Below are 16,669 nucleotides of genomic sequence, written 5' to 3'. Positions count from 1 at the left end.
ATCCTAGTCACTCTTTCTGAGCCAGTCTGACCTGTGCCGTATGTGGTGTAACACTCAGAGAGTGTTACGTCTGCCTGCGGGGCTGTGCCAAATCCTTTTGCACACTGTTGGAAAAATTCTCCTTACAGCCTTTCACTCTGCTTTTCGTGATCAGGGTGGGCAGCCCATCAGCACCTGAGGTTCAGGTGGAGACGCAAATGAGGGCATTTACCGCGGTTTGCCGGGAAAGCGCAGCGAAAAGAAGCGGGGCTGAACAGCGCTGCCGGAGCCGCTCTCTGACTCCGCCCCTTCCCCGGGCAGTATCCGCGCTGCTGCCCGGCCGCTCCAAAGCGATGGGAGCCGGGCGGGTGCTGGGGCTGCTGCTGTTGCAGGTGAGTTCTGGGTGGCACTCTGGCCGGGGCCACTTGTCTGCGGGCACGGGCTTGCCCTCCGCCTGCCTGCCGGGGGTGCCGGCCATCGCCGGGCTGTCACCGCTGGCACCCTGTGCGCCGCCAGAACCAGAACACCGCATTCTGTGGGGGCAAAAAGCTGTCTTTCAGCAGCCCTGGTGTGAGGGAGCCTTGTGGGTTTTTTCTGCCGGGCGCGGGGCGACCGCGCCGCGGTGGGGAGGGGGGCTGCTGTACCACCTCTGACAGGCTGTTGGTAGGAATTAAGATCCTGACTTCCGGACTATTTGTAGTTGTATGAGAATATTTGTATTTACTGCTGAGGTCAGTGAACTGTGCAAACGGGCCATATACTTTGTGTGGAAAGGGCAGGATGTGAATCTCCAGGCAAGTGGGACGAAAACCTTCCTCCCAAACACGTGAGTGGCGTACTTGCATACAGTTTTTCTGCCGGGCGCGGGGCGGGGCGGTGCCCTCCTCCTGCCCGCCGGGGGTGCTGGCCATCGCCGGGCAGCCTCCGCCGACACACTGTGCGCAGACAGACCCAGAATACCGCATTCTGTGGGGGCAAAAAGTCTTTCAGCAGCCCTGGTGTGAGGGAGCCTTGTGGCTTTTTCGGCCGCCAGCACCGCGCGGGGCGGACGGGCTGGGGCGGGGGGCGGGCTGGGGCAGGCCGCGGCTGCCGCGTTTTTTTGGGGGAAAAAGCTTTGCTACAGCTCTAGTATGAGGCAGCCTTGTGGGTTTTTCTGCCGTTTGCGTCTTCAAGAGACTTCAGTAGCTTTCCCGAACTTCCTCTTCGTGTTTGATGTTCGGGCAAAGCTGTCATGCCATCCGTGAGCCCAGCGCCGTCCGGAAAGGCGGCACATACCAATGGCTTTACATCCCGTCCCAGCTCATTCGCTGCTGTCTTCCGTCTCTACTCGGGGGAGAATGAAGTTACAAGTCAGGAGAGAGTTCTTTAATAGCTCTCATGTTATTTAACTGGGAAACAAAATCTTCCCACCTTCCCACAGAGTTACAGAGAAACTTTTCAGTCTACCTGTGGGAGAGTTTAAAGACCAGGAGCCTCTCGGTTTTACTTAGAAGTTGCCGGCTGCTGTCAATTAGTGCCGGGGCGCTCGGCGGCCGCCCCTTACCCCTCCTGCTTTACTTCTAGAAGTTTTTCTTGTATGAGCGTTATGAAAGATGTGACTCAGGTGTGTCCCTGAGCGCAGGGAATGAACCTACGCTCGCATTCCTGGAACACCGGCCCTGCCGTGACGGGACGATTTGCGGGAGCGCTGCTGACAAGTGCGCGCCCCGCACGCTTCTTCCTCTTAAAAAAAGCCAATAAAACCCGCTGTGAATAACTCGGCTTGCCTTCTGCCTACCATTAGAGCCAGTGAGAAGTGTTGGATGCGTCTGTGGGGCGGATCCTCAATTTTGCGGGAGCGAGACTAGCACTGATTCTGATGAATGAAAAAGATGGGGGCAGAAACTTTGGTTAGTGCCGTTAGAGTGCAGTGATCTAGTGGAAAGAAAACAAGTTTATGTGGAGGCAGCCATGTGTGGCAATAGTTGTCTTAAATCCATCGGGTGCTGCCTTAAGTCCAGGTTTGTGATGGCAATTACTGCTGTGAGCAGCACTTAGCAGAAATTATCTCCTGTGGTTTGCCATGAACTCCTGAATGTGTTTCCAAGTCTTTACAAGTTAATCTGCTCAGGATAGTTATCGTGTCCTGGGAGGATGAATCACTCAAAATGCCTGTTTGCCTGCTCTGTAGGTTGTGCTGCTGACCATGCCTGGAGCCCAAGCAAACTGTGGGGAGAATGAGTATCCCCACCAAGGACTCTGCTGTCTATTGTGTGAAGCAGGTAAGACTTTGAGCAGTCACAGCTCACAGCTCTTGTTTCTTACATTACATCCTGTGAGAGTGTAAGCCTGGTTGGAGCTGTGATGACTTCTTGGTGCTGTTTGCACTGAGAGCTCCTTAATGCAACAGGTGATGACTAGGAGAGGTGCTTTGGCATCCAACCAGGATAAAGATTTTGAAGTTAAGCGATTTAGATGGCACCAAGAATGGACCTAGGGGAATTCTGATATTTCTGTGTCTGTAGGCAAAACTCCAGTCTGGTTTAGCTCTCCCCTCAATGTGTGCCTAATTAACAAGTTTTACACCAAAAGAAATCTCTCCTCAGTAGCTGAAGCTTACTGGTGCAATTAGTTGGGGTTCAGGCTAAGGAGAAAACAAGTTGATGGAGAGCAGTTCTTCTTGGGCTCGCCCCATCCCTTCAGCAATGCTGCCATCCACATGGCTCCCTGCCTGAGCCACTGCAGTGACTGATCCTTGTCCCAGCTGAGACCTTGCACCACTCCCTGTCTTAGTCCCAAATTGCCACTGTGCCTCCTGACTCTCCTGTGCTGCTCAGTTCATGTGGCACATGATTGATTTGTAAGGAAGATTTGAACTCTCCCCAGAAATCTGTGGTTTAATATCCTGGTTTAGTGTTTTTTCTGTCAAAAGATCCCCTGAGATTGCTGCTGCCACCACTTGTCTTCTTCCACAGGTACTTTTGTTGCTGCTCACTGCCGTGCTTCACATTGGAATGGAAAATGTGACCGTTGCACGGAAGGGAAAGAGTTTACTCCCTATGCTAATGGCTGGAATGGATGCTTGCCTTGCAGACAGTGCAATGAAGGTACCAAACCTGATGGAACTTCAACCATCTTCACTTTTTTAATGTGGACAACCTGGTCTTCATAGAGCATATTGAACTTAAGAGTAAATTGCCTTTATGGCCTGAGTACAATCTTTGCACTTGCTAACTTCTATTTTCTTTTTAGATCAGATAACCCTGAGACGCTGTAATCGAACACACGATGCTGAATGCCAGTGCAAACCAGGGTACTCCTGTGCTGATGAGGACTGTGAAAAATGTGAGAGAAACAGTCCATTGTAAGTTGGAGAATAAGTCATTATTTTCCTTCAAGGGAATTTTAGAGCTGTGGCCCAATCTGTGCCAATAGCCAACACATCATGAGGCTGTAAATAGTTGCCCTGAACCCAAATGGCTTTATTCATGCATTTAGGTTTTAGGTGTCAAAACCTGTGATGTTGAGACCTAGGAAGACATGGGCTTGGGTATCACTGGGCTAGTTGCTTATGGCTGTAGACTTGCATTTTTTGTGTCTTCAGGTTGGCATTTCCCCAGAAATGCACTTGAATGGACTTTTTAGCACCCAGCTGAAAACGTTGGGATGTAGAGCTACCTGTTGAAGGAAACTAAGTGTGCATTAATAATGCCTGTACTCTATGGTTTGGTTTGGTTTATTTGTCCCCTCCACTTAGAAACTAACATACATGAGTTTTATTTGCTTTGCTTTTATTTTGTAGTCTTATCTTGGATTGTTTAAAAGTGCACTTCTGTCAAAGCTTATCAATGTTCTCTTCATGGTTCTAAGCTCTGTCTGGAAAAGCATTAGGCCTGGGCAGAGCTGCATATTGCTCTGGAAATGTTGACACAACCTTGTGTTCCCATCCACTGCAGGCATCCGGATGGGAAAGGAATCTTGCAGAATTCCGCTGATGCTACAGACACAGGCGTGCCCAGTCAAGGTCTGGTACACAAATCCCACTCAGCTTGGTTTGTTGGGTCTGTGGCTTCAGGCTAATAACATCAGAGCAGTCTGTAAAACAGTGCTTTCAGCTGCTGTAACACATTGAACAGCAGCTGTGTTTTGGTCTGGGAGTCACTTGCTAATGACAAGTTCTCCAAGGGGTTGAAGGGACAAGGTCCCTGGAGTTTCACTTGGTGAAAAGCTCCATGTGTTACCAGGGTCCTTTAAGTTTCAAGGGTGTCCCAGTTGAAATTTATGGATAGTGCAAAGATGTTTGTTGGGCCTGGAGTAGCTTTGTCTTCTGCCCAGAATGCACACTGTCCGTGCTGCAGCAGCCAAAGCTTGCTATCACCTTGTGCATCTTGTTTCCCCTGAAGTGTCTCTCAGAAAACCTTGTGGGAGTTGTACTGCAGCTCCCTGCAGAATTCCTTGCTGCCTTTGGGATCATGATGTGCAGTGCAAATGAGTACCCACATGTTCAGGGCAGCTGGGAATCCCAATGCCTTTTCCAGGAGAAACAATCTGAGTTGTTGTATTAGTTTGGGCTTTGGTTCTTCTCTAGGACAATAAGGAATATCTTTCTGAGGGACTGTTTCAGTACTAATTTTATTGTTTTGTTCTTATTTTGCAGGAACGATCGCTGTTTGGGGTTGTTGGGGGTTGGTTTTTCCTGTCCTCTTTGCCTGTGGATTTTTTTTCCGTTGTTGTGCTAAGAATTACTGATGGCAAGGTCCTTGAGACAGGGGAGGAGGAACCTCCCTGGTTTCTTGGCAGTTTCTCTCAGAGCTGGGAGGGGACACCATGAGATTGGAAGCAGGTAAAAGCAGAGTGGGGGGCAGATGCTCAATCTTGGTGTCAGAGGAGGACGGTCGCTGCTAACGCTGCCCTCCACCACCGGGAGCTGCCCCTCTGCTGTTGGACCCCACACCCCAGGCATGCTGGGATGCCCTCCAGATTTCAGCTTGCTGTTTCTGAGCATCCCACCTCTCCTCCATCCCTTTCCATCTGGGACACAGCTGCCATCACCTCAATGCTGCTGCAGCACGTGGGGACCATTGTACCTGTCCATCAGGTGCCAGTGCTCACTTCCAGCTCTGCTGGGAACGTCACTGAAGGGGAAAGTGCCTGAGGCTTAGAGGGCTGGAACTGGACTACTGTTCAGTTTGTTGTTCATTCCATTATTATTTATTTGCCTTATTGTATATACTATTAAAGAACTGTTATTCCTATCCCCATCTCCTTGACTGATACCCTCTTATTTTCAAAAGTACATAAATTCAGAGGGAGAGGATTTTCTTATCCATTTCAAAGGAGGGCCCTGCTTTCCCTAGCACACTCTTTGAATCCAGCACAGATTTTGGCATGCAATGGTGTGGCCTGAGAGCAGTGGGAGGAAAGGGTGAAAAAAGACTGGCACTTCTTGTGTTTTAATTTCTTCTGTTGGGTGGCACCATGTGGTCTAGCTTGCCCTGGTTCAGGTTGCATGGGCTCACAGCTGTGTCTCTCCCATTTGCAGTCCCTTATCTAAACAAGGGTCCTATAACTAAGGTTACTGTGGCTGTTTTCCAGCTTATTTTGTGGGTGGGTATGGTGAGAAATACGTGAATTTTTAGCTTCCTCTGGAAGGTAGGTACATGGATTCAGAGCTGTTGTACACTAACAGTGTATGTGTTTGGGGTACTTCAATGATAGTACATACTGTGAGGAAGTGACAGCAGGGAAAGTTTTCTCCCAGCCCTTCATCCTTTTTTTTAGGTGCACCCCACCAGTTTTTGAAGGCTGCAAATCTCTAAATGCTAATGATACCATAGAGTGGCTGGTGTTGCTGATATGCCTGTTCTGTTTAGCATTCAGAGATATGGGGTGATTGGCTTGCATGACCACCCTGATAGCTACCCTAGAAAATAGGGATGCTGCCTCACAGCCTGACAGTGTCCTAGGGACTAGGGATACTGCCCCAGAGCCTGACCCTGCCCCACAACCCACCTCAGAAATAAACCCCCCAGACTGGGTGGGGGTTCTAGTGAAGGACATATGTGAGATGGGCTGGTTGCTAAAGGAATACACTTGCCCAGCTGGTGAGAAAGCCTCCACATACCCTAAAGAGGAAGAGTCTGATGGTGCAGTCGTGGAACCCCACAAACATTACATCTGTCCACATTCCAGCTGAACTGCAAGGGTAGTCAAAGCCAGCAGCAGTCATTCCTGTGGAAACTAAGAAGTCTAAGATTGAATCAAAGCACCTAGATAATAAGGATAAGAAATGAGAGCCCTGACAACCTGCAGAGGACCCAGAGGTTGCGATCATCACCAAGTCCCTGTCATTTGAAAGTCTCTGTAATCTGCAAGAAGGCATTGCAGGATGGGACTGTGAGGCTTTCACAACCTGGCTACTTGGGCTCTGGGACCTTATGGGAATAGGCATTCAACTGGATGGTGCTGAGGCAAGGAGTTTGGGACCTTTGACCCAGGACTCAGGTGTGGATCAGGTATTCGTAAGAGAGACAGACCCCCTTTCCCTCTGGGAGCAGCTTTTAATGAGTGTGAAAGAGAGGTTTGTCCCCAGACAAGATGCAGGAGCACCACTACAGAATGCACGGGAAGACCCTTGAGGGAGGGATCCAACAGCTGATAGAAGTGGCAGTACTGGAGGAACACTTTGGGAGGGGCAGAGAGCATGACAATAACCCTGACAAGGTCAGGGGCACAGGGCACATGCTGTGGAATGTGGCAAACCTAGGACCATGTTAATACACCACCTTCACTGCAACGATTAATGCTGATGACACCTGAGAAACCACAGGTTGTGTTGCTATCAAGATTAGGAATGCTGAGAGTGTGATCAATGGCCCAATGCAGGCTCGTGTCTCTGCTGTGGTTAAGAGTCTCCAAGAGGAGATGAAGAAGGTGAGGAGGAACATTTCCCATCTGGTACCTGTGCAAATCACAGGCTCCAAAGTCAGAGCCCAACATCCCCAGCTCAGGACAGAGGGTACACGCCACGAGCTGACCTGTGCTTCTTTTTGTGTGACCATGGGGAAGACATGAGAAGGTGGATGGGAAACGCACTTCTGTCCTGGCAGCACAGGTGCACCAACTCAGGGAAGGAAACCCTAAGTGAGGGAGCTACACTAAACTGAAAGTAGCCTCAGCCTCCCATGACCAGGGTGCTGGATATTACAGAAGTGAGGATGATCTGTTGGATCCCATTGAAGGACCCTGTAGTAAGTAGGCTTAGATACCCGTGTGCTTATCTTTCCACTAATTTAATTAATAATTGAACCATAGAGGCAGCCCTGAAAAGAGACCTGTGCCTGATCTTCTCTCTCTGTTTACGATGTCTGCCATAGACCAGTCACGTGGAGTAGGAGAGCTTTAGATTTGTTCTAACTAACCCATAAAGGCTCCCAAGAGAGCCATAGCTCCCAAGAGATCATCACAGGTAAGACTTTTCCAGCTGTGATCTCTCTGTATGGGTTGTCCAAAATGTTGTGGAAAAGCACAAGAGGGACCATATCTGACATGGGAGAATTTTCAGTGTTGAAATGCCTGTGGGAAGTTTTCTGCCCAGTGAATTCTTATGTGCTCTGGAACTGGTTCCATCTCACAGCAGGAGATTTCAGGAACAAAGCATTTCTGGGTCATGTGAACCAAGTTGAGATTGGAAAGGGTTTCGGGGGCTCTGCCTGTTTTATCAAGGGAACCCCTGGGGGTCCATCATGCCCCGTGGGTCTGTGCGTGTCGGGTGTTTGGTTGCCATTATGAGTTCATGAGCTGAGGTAGAGATGGAGGGTGGGGCTGGCCTGGCTGGGACGAACTCTGGCACCTGTGACATCACAGGAGCCGCGTCACAATGGGGGCAGCTATCAACCCAAGCAGCAGGTGACCCTGCTCCAGTCCAGCCTCGGCGAGCGGCGAGTGCGCACGCAGACAGGAGGCTGTGCTGAACGCGGGACGAGGGCCACGGCAGAACTGCAAGTACCCAGGGAGCTGCTTCTCACCGGGCATCCAGAGGCCGATCCCTTGTGGAACTGCCTTTGGCAGGGCACGGTGCCGCTGCTGCTGGGGCAGCAGCACAGCCTGGCAGCTGCCTGGGCCCCTCCTTCCTGCCTTCACATAGATTCCAAGGAATCCTGTCCCCACTTTCCCTATCGTTACCTCCCTCCCATCTTCACCCATCCCCTACCCAACTGCTGAGGCCATGCTTCGCACTACCTTCCTTCTCTTGCTTGTGCAAGGCCTCCTCCAGTACCCGCAGCAGGCCGGGGATGGGCTGGATGAGGCCGCACGGGAGCGCATGCAGCAGCGCGCTGATTTTCTGAACCAGGAGATGGCTCGGCTGGTGCAGGAACTGGAGCAGGACAGCCTGGAGCACAGTGGTGTGGCCTGGGGAGCCCTGCTCGTCTGGCAGTTCTGGGCTGTCACTGGACTCCTTGTCCTTCTCTTGGCGCTGTGGTTTGGACTGCACAAAATCAGATGGGATCCAGATAACAGCGGCCTCAAGGAGAGCTCCAGCAGCAGCTTGGAGGAGGAGGAAGAGGAAGGACACAACGTGTTTGCAAAGAGAGAAGTAGGAAATGACAGTGAAAATGTAGAAGAGGACAATAAGGATGGAAATGAAGAAGGCAGCAATGCAGATGTGGAAGAGGACAACAAGGACGGGAAAGGAGAAGGCACTAGTGCAGATGTAGAAGAGGACAATAAGGACGGGAATGGAGAAGGCACTAATGCAGATGTGGAAGAGGACAATAGGGATGGGAATGGAGAAGGCTGCATGAAGGATGCAAAGGCTGAAAGCAGCGTGGGAAATGACGTGAAAAAAGGCTCTGACGATGCAAAGGAAGAAGTAAACAGGAATGAGAAGGAGGATGAAGTTACTGCTGCTGGTAATAAAGCACAAGAAGGTTCTGATGATGCCAATGAAGAAGTAAACAACAGTGAGAAGGGGGAGAATGCCAATGTTGATGGAAATGAAGAGGGCAAACATGATGCAAACGAAGAAGATGATAGCCACAATGTCAAAAGGAACCTTGGAAGCCTTTTAGAGGAGCGCCTGCAGTTGCCTGCTCTGGACCTGGACAAGGGTTGCTCCATCATAACAGACCTGATGGACAAACTCACAGACATCTTTGGACAAAGCTGGTCCAACAGCTTCTACCCAGTGCCACAACAAGCCATTGGAGTGGGCAGCGCCTTTGAAGGCTGGAGTCCCCGCGCAGAGGACCTTGTGTACCATGTGCTTGTCCCACTGAGTCCCCCTCCAGGACATGCCTTCCACCTGGAGCTGGACACTGCAGGGGTGCTCCAGAGGAACGGCTGTGTCCATGTGGAGCTGCTGTGCACCTGCACCAGGGAGCAGCTGGGGGAGGACATGCTGTGTTTCCTCCACAGCTCCGAGGAGGAGCTGAGAAGGGACCAGGACCCCAGCCTCCTGGATACCCTCTGCACTGACGGCTATCTGGATGTGGAGAAAACTGTCCACTGGTTCTACCAATTCATGAAAGAAGCCTGGGTGCTGTCGCCTCAATCGCGCCATTGGCGTTTAAGATTGCTGCCCTCCAGCCACTCCTGTAAATTCCAGCTGAGGAAAGACCAGGAAAGCCTCATGGTTGAGGTCATCTTAGGAGTGAGGCAAGGAGACTCAGATATCTTTGTGGGCAGCCAGCCTGCAGAAGTAGCTATGCCAAGCATAACATGGCTGGAAACCTACGCCGTGGCAGAGGCAAAATTCTTTAGACACATTTCCAGGCAGGCTCCTCATGACAGCTGGCACTGCAAGTGCCTGCAGCTCCTCAGCCGCATCCTGACGGGTGGAGGTTTCTCCAGCTATGCCCTGAAGACAGTGCTGATGCACCTCCTGAACACCATACCCCTGACACAGTGGGGCAGGAAGGATTTCCGGTGGCGCATTCTGAACATTGTGATGTACCTCCGCTGCTCACTGGACGCAAAACAACTGAACCACTTTGTCCTAGGCAACGAGAGGTTTCCCATGGACATCAGTTTGCCCTCTGACTTGCGCGTGGCTGGATCCCCCAACCTATTCCAGCACCTGGCCAGCAGTCCGGATGCCCACAAGAAGGCCATGCAGGAGTACGGGCACCTGCTACATCAGCTCGAACAAATGCTGTTCTAAGCATTTGAGAGAGATCTTGGTGCACAGAGCTGTGCTTCTGGGGCCTCATTCACTACATACATAAATACTTTCTAGTTAGTGAATTTACTATATATATTAGGACCCCCCCATTTAGTGAATTTGCTAAATATATTAGGACACTCTATTTAATTTACTATAGATATGAGGACACTCTAGTTAATGAATTCACTATGTATATTTGGATCCTCTAGTTAGTGAATTTGCTAAATATATTAGGACACTCTAGCTAATTTACTATTGATATTTTGATCCTCTAGTTAAGGAATTTACTATATATATATTAGAACCCTCTAGGTAATTTACTATATATATTTGGACCCTCTAGTTAGTGAAGTACTGAATCTTCTTTTGTAATTGTTTCAATAAACTCAACTATTCCATTATCTGCACTGTGCAAGCTCTTTGTGAACTCGACCAGGCCTAGAGTATTTGTAAATTCCACTAGATGTGAATTTGGGACTGGCTGGAAGTAGGCACTGTTAGTAGCAAGCCTTTTTTAACAAAGGCACACCATTCTCACTCCACATTGCTCCTGCCCATGGTCTCCCTGGTGCAGCAGCCACAGAAGACCATGGTGGCTACTACAAAGATGATTTTTGCCCTGTGTTCCCCTTGCACTCTCAGGCCATGCTGGCCATTTCACAGGGGCTCTCAAAGTCCCTAGCAGCTCTGGCTGGGCACAAACCAAGCAAGAGACACCGTTGCTGTGCCTCCTTGTGTTCACTGGGGAGACAATGAAAATTCTGCTCATGCCAGACACTCTCCAGGGCTTTGGCACCACAGAAAGTCACTTGTTGGACATGTGGAACACTATGGTCTGTGTTAAAAGAACTTAAAATAGTGAGCTGGAACACCTTTTGAAAGCCGAGATGTTGGCCAGGATTCTTGGGAAGCATGCAGAGGCCAGGTAGGTCAAGACAGAGTTACTTTAGGTTTAGTTTGATTTTCCTTGACTTTGCTGCTTCTCTCCAGTGGGGTGCTAATGTTAGATGGAAAGCCAATGTGACCATGGGAAGGAGGAGGAACTGAGGGGCCTCTCAATCAAATATCCTAAATATCTTTGTATAAAGGAACTAGGGCCTTTGGTTCAAGATAAAAAAAAGCTCTTGAATAGCACCAGTATTGCCCTAGAGCCACCTACACAGGTTTGGATCACCTGCATTATGTGTGGTAGATTCTGAGTGTGATGTGATGCTCATGAGTGCTGCAGATTTGCGTCTGTCCATTTAGCAGTGGACTTCACCAAAAAAATTGATACTGAATTGCACCAAAAATATTAGCATGGAAAATTGTGTAATTTTCAGCTGAATGAGAGTATTTGTCTTCACTGCTGAGGCCAGTGAGCTGTGCAAAGTGGCCTTATACTTTGTGTGGAAAGGGCAGGGTGTGAATCCCCAGACAAGAGGGAAGAACAGCTTCCTCCCAAACACATGTCCTGGCAAATGGCCAAACACATGAGTGTCATACTTGGACATGAGTGACTTGGAGACAGTATTAATGTCAGTAGGTCATGTAAAGCATATGCAGACAAAGACACGAGGAGCAGAAACAGCTACATTTAAAGAATTCTGTATAAACTGCAGGGAATTAAGGCTTGTACTTTGCAGTTCATATGGTTTGATTTTAAACTCAGAAGTCAGGACTGAAATGGTTTCAGACTGTTACATTGGTTCACGTGGTGTAAAGAGGCATCTCCAAAGGCTTTGCCCCTGTTTGTTTCATTTCTTTAACACACTGGACAAACCCAGAGGGTGCAAGAGAGACAGGAGATTGAGGTAAAATGAGCTACACCAGCTGAGACAAATGGAACAGGTGGGATTTGGGCCCTTGTGTGTATTTGTAGTGTGTTCACATCTGCCCCTGTAGTGCAATAGTGGGTGAGTCTACAGCATCTCTGAGTAGGTGTCCTGGCCGTGTTCTTCTTAACACAGTCTCCCATGTTAGTAGTGGAAAATGAACAGCAAAGCATTTGGCAAATATAACTACCTCGTGGAGGCCTCTGACTTGCTGGGGAACACTGAGTTGCACATATGTTAGATGGACAGTTCAGCCATCCAGGCAACTCTATCATGATCAGCAGCTACATGGCCTACTTTTTCTCTCAGCATTTCAGAATCCCCTTTTGCCCCTCTGCTGTACCATCTGTGACAGCGTTTTGGCAGGATTTAAGATCCTGACCTCTGGACAATCTGCAGAACCACTGCAGCAGATATCACATTCACAGACCAGGCCAGCTGTCTGCTTTTTGATGTGTTTTAAACATCAACCTCTGGAAAGGTCATGTCAGCCTACAGGGCTCAACCTGTACCAGTACATGGTCTTTCTTTCACATCAGTTTCAAAGAAGACTGCTCTTTCCATACCAGTGACTGTGCCATATATTTCAGATTTAAATTGAGGAGTTACTTGAAGTTAATAGGTTAAATCCATCCCAAGCTTCCTGCCCAGACCATTCTGGAGCTGCCCCTGAGGTCTAACTGGTGCATCCTAAGCCTTTTAAGTCACCTGCTTAGATCTCACTGTGAGCATCTCCACTTTGCCATGGGCACTGCTGCCACAGGGCATATTCTTACTAAAGGAATTCAGTCTACCTATGGGATAACGAGCAGGACCATCTTGGTCTTACTTAGAAATTACCGGCTGGTGGCAATTATTGATGGGGCGCTCAGCGGCGTCAGGTCGCATTCCTGGAGCACCTGGCCCCGCCGTGTGGAGGCGTGTTTTGGGAGCACTGCCGACAACTGCACACCCCGCAGGTTTCTCTTAAAAAAAATCCACACCAATGCCCCTGTAGTAGAGTGAATGACTTGGCTTGCCTTCTGCCTACGATTAGAGCCATGACACGTTGGATGCGTCTGTGGCGCGGCTCAATTTTGCAGGAGTGAGACTAGCACTGATTCTGATGAATGAAAAAGATGGGGGAAGGCAGAAGTGTCTGTGCCGACGACTGAATGTCCCTTCCTCCTCACAGCCAGCACATTCCATCTCCAACTCTAATTAACTGGTCACCCGCTAACCCATTCTAACACCCATTCTAACACCCATTCTCATCCCTTCCTCCTCACAGCACAGCCAGTACAGCCAGCACAGGTGCTGGTAGGAGCCAGCATCTGGAGGCTGACATTCAGGAAACTGATCATAAATAGTAAAGGGTGAGAGTGGCTTGGCTATTAGCAAAAGTCTCCAGGAAACCAAAGTATTCTTCATCCTTCAGGAAACATCCTTGAAGAATACCAACATTAGTGATCCACACTGCGTGATTTTGAAGGGTGTCATCCTAGTCACTCTTTCTGAGCAAGTCTGACCTGTGCCGTATGTGGTGTAACACTCAGTGAGAGAGTGTCACCTCTGCCTGTGGGGCTGTGCCAAATCCTTTTGCACACTGTTGGAAAAATTCTCCTAACAGCCTTTCCCCTCTGCTTTTCGTGATCAGGGTGGGCAGCCCATCAGCACCTGAGGTTCAGGTGGAGAGGCCAATCAGGCAATTTCCTCGGTTTTGGGGGAACGAAACCACGCCTTCAGCCACACCCCGCACCTGCGGGAACAAAACCGACCGCTCAGCAGCACCTGTTCAAAGCGACGGACGGCGTCATGGGAGTTGCGGGAGTGATGGGGCTGTTTCTGCTGCTGCCGCTGGTGAGTGCCTGGTGGGATTCTGGCCAAGGCTACCGTCTGCGGGCACGGGCTTGCTCACCGCCTGCCTGCCAGGGGTGCTGGCCATCGCCGGGCTGTCACCGCCGGTACCCTGTGCGCCGCCAGAACCGGAATACGGCATTCTGTGCGGGCAAACAGTCTTTATGCAGCCCTAGGGTGAGGGAGCCTTGTGACTTTTTGTGCCAGCACCGCGCGCGCCGCCGGTTCGGGGCGCCCAGGTGAGGGCGGGGGCCGCGGCCGCGTTACCGGCCCCGCGCCAGAGCCAGACGTCCGCGTTTTGTGGAGAAAAAAGGCTTCCTACGGCTCTAGTGTGCAGCAGCCTTGTGCAGTTTTCTGACTTTTTGTTCTTTAAGAGACTTCAGTAGCTTTCCCGAACTTCGTGTTTGATGTTCGGGCAAAGCTGTAGTGCCATCCGTGAGCCCAGCGCCGTCGCGTAAGGCAGCACATACCAATGGCTTTACATCCCGTTTCAGCTCATTCGCTGCTGTCTTCCGTCTCTACTCGGGGGAGAAAAAGTTACAAGTCAGGAGAGAGTTCTTCAATAGCTCTCATGTTTTTTAACTGGGAAACTGGAAATTTTCTCACCTTCCCACAGAGTTACAGAGAAACTTTTCAGTCTACCTGTGGGAGAGTTTAAAGATCAGGAGCCTCTTGGTTTTATTTAGAAGTTGCCGGCTGCTGTCAATTAGTGCCGGGGCGTTCGGCGGCCGCCCCTTCCCCTCCTGCTTTACTTCTAGAAGTTTTTCTTGTGTGAGCGTTATGAAAGATGTGACTCAGGTGTGTCCCTGAGCGCAGGGAATGAACCTACGCTCGCATTCCTGGAGCACCTGGCCGTGCCGTGACGAGGCGCTTTGCGGGAGCGCTGCCGACGAGTGCGCGCCCCGCACGTTTATTCCTCTTTAAAAAAACCCAAAAAAACCGCTGTGAATAACTCGGCTTGCCTTCTGCCTACGGTTAGAGCCAGTGAGACGTGTTGGATGCGTCTGTGGGGTGGTTCCTCAATTTTGTCGGAGCGAGACTAGCACTGATCCTGATGAATGAAAAAAATGGGGGAAGGCTGAAGCGAATTCCTTGCGAGAAACTTTAGTTAGTGCAGTTCAACTGCGGTGATCTAGTGGAAAGAAAGCAAGTTTATATGGAGGCAGGTATGTGTGGCAATAGCTGCCATAGCTGGCAGTCACTTAGCAGAAATTATCCTGGGTTATCTCTGTGGTTTGCCAAGAAGTCCTGAATGTGTTTCCAAGTCTTTACAAGTTAATCTGCTCAGGATAGTAATCGTGTCCTGGGAGGATGAATCACTCAAAATGCCTGTTTGCCTGCTCTGTAGGTTGTGCTGCTGACCATGCCTGGAGCCCAAGCAAACTGTGGGGAGAATGAGTATCCCCACCAAGGACTCTGCTGTGTATTGTGTGAAGCAGGTAAGACTTTGAGCAGTCACAGCAGATAGCTCTTGTTTCTTACATGGCATCCTGTGAGAGTGTAAGCCTGGTTGGAGCTGTGATGACTTCTTGGTGCTGTTTGAAGTGAGAGCTCCTTAATGCAACAGGTGATGACTGGGAGAGGTGCTTTGGCATCCAACCAGGAAGCCTCTGCTTGTGGTTCAGGATAAAGCTTTTGAAGCTAAGTGATGTACATAGCAACAAGAACAAGCCATGGGGAATTCTGAGCATTCTGTGTAGGTAAAACTTCAGTCTGGTTTTGCTCTCCTCTCTGTGTTCAATGTGTGCCGAATTAACAAGTTTTGCACCAAGAAGAAATCTCTTCTTAGTAGCAGAAGCTTACTGGTGCATTTAGGTGGGGTTCAGGCAAAGCAGAGAAAAGTTGATTGAGAGCAATTCTCCCTGGGCTTGCCCCATTCCTTCAGCAATGGTGCCATCCACATGGCTCCCTGCCTGAGCCACTGCAGTGGCTGATCCTTGTCCCAGCTGAGACCTTGCACCACTCCCTGTCTTAGTCCCAAATTGCCTTCTGACGCTCCTGTGCTGCTCAGTTCATGTGGCATGTGAATGATTTGCAAGGCAGGGTTGAACTCTCCCCAGAAATCTGTGGTTTAATATCCTGGTTTAGCCCTTTGTCTGTCAAAAGATCCCCTGAGATTGCTGCTGTCACCACTTGTCCTCTTCCACAGGTACTTTTGTTGCTGCTCACTGCCGTGCTTCACATTTGAGAGGAAAATGTGACCCTTGCATGGAAGGAAAAAGTTTTACAGCCCATGCGAATGGCTTGGAGGGATGTTTGCCTTGCAGACAGTGCAATGAAGGTACCAAACCTTATGAAACCTGATGAAACTTCAACCATCTTCACTTTTTTATTGTGGATAACCTGGTCTTCATGGAGCATATTGAACTTAAGAGTAAATTGCCTTTATGGCCTGAGTATAGTCTTTGCACTTGCTAACTTCTCTTTTCTTTTTAGATCACATAACCCTGAGTCCCTGTAATCAAACACAGGATGCTGAATGCCAGTGCAAACCAGGGTACTCCTGTGCTGATGAGGACTGTCAAAAATGTCAGAGAAACAGTCCAATGTAAGTCTAAGTCGTTATTTTCCTTCGAGGGAATGTTAGAACTCAATGTGGCTCAATCTGTGCCAATAGCCTACACATCATGAGGCTGCAAATAGGTGCCCTCAACCCAAATGGCTTTACTCAGGCATTTAAGTCTTAGGAGTCAAAACCTGTGATGTTGAGACCTAGAAAGACATGGACTTGGGTATCGCTGGGCTAGTTGCTTATGGCTGTAGACTTGCATTTTTCATGTCTTCAGGTCAGCATTTCCCCAGAAATGCACTTGAATGGACTTTCTAGCACCTGGCTAGAAAGGTTGGGATGTAGAACTACCTGGTGAAGAAAACTAACTGTGCATTAATAATGCCT

The 16,669-nt window shown here is 49.5% G+C and overlaps 1 protein-coding gene across 2 annotated transcripts; it reads left to right on the top strand.

Annotated features, from left to right (window-relative positions):
* The first annotated feature begins 1,104 nt into the window (after positions 1-1,104).
* Positions 1,105-14,694, top strand: LOC116997605 (inositol 1,4,5-trisphosphate receptor-interacting protein-like 1). 2 transcript variants are annotated; one of them, XM_033062565.1, is made up of 5 exons: positions 1,105-2,240; positions 2,934-3,065; positions 3,211-3,322; positions 3,915-3,982; positions 4,616-14,694. In XM_033062565.1, the coding sequence occupies exon 5, from the start codon at positions 8,186-8,188 to the stop codon at positions 10,118-10,120; it is 1,935 nt and encodes a 644-aa protein (XP_032918456.1). In that variant the 5' UTR covers positions 1,105-2,240; positions 2,934-3,065; positions 3,211-3,322; positions 3,915-3,982; positions 4,616-8,185; the 3' UTR covers positions 10,121-14,694. The 2 variants fall into 2 exon arrangements, with proteins under 2 accessions (XP_032918456.1, XP_032918455.1); XM_033062564.1 differs by having other exon boundaries at positions 3,915-14,694.
* The last annotated feature ends 1,975 nt before the right edge of the window (positions 14,695-16,669 follow it).

Source organism: Catharus ustulatus, chromosome 6, assembly GCF_009819885.2.
Source record: "Catharus ustulatus isolate bCatUst1 chromosome 6, bCatUst1.pri.v2, whole genome shotgun sequence".
Lineage (NCBI taxonomy): Eukaryota > Metazoa > Chordata > Aves > Passeriformes > Turdidae > Catharus > Catharus ustulatus.
Note: the sequence above shows the minus strand (reverse complement) of the source record. Positions and strands in the feature narration are given on the sequence as shown.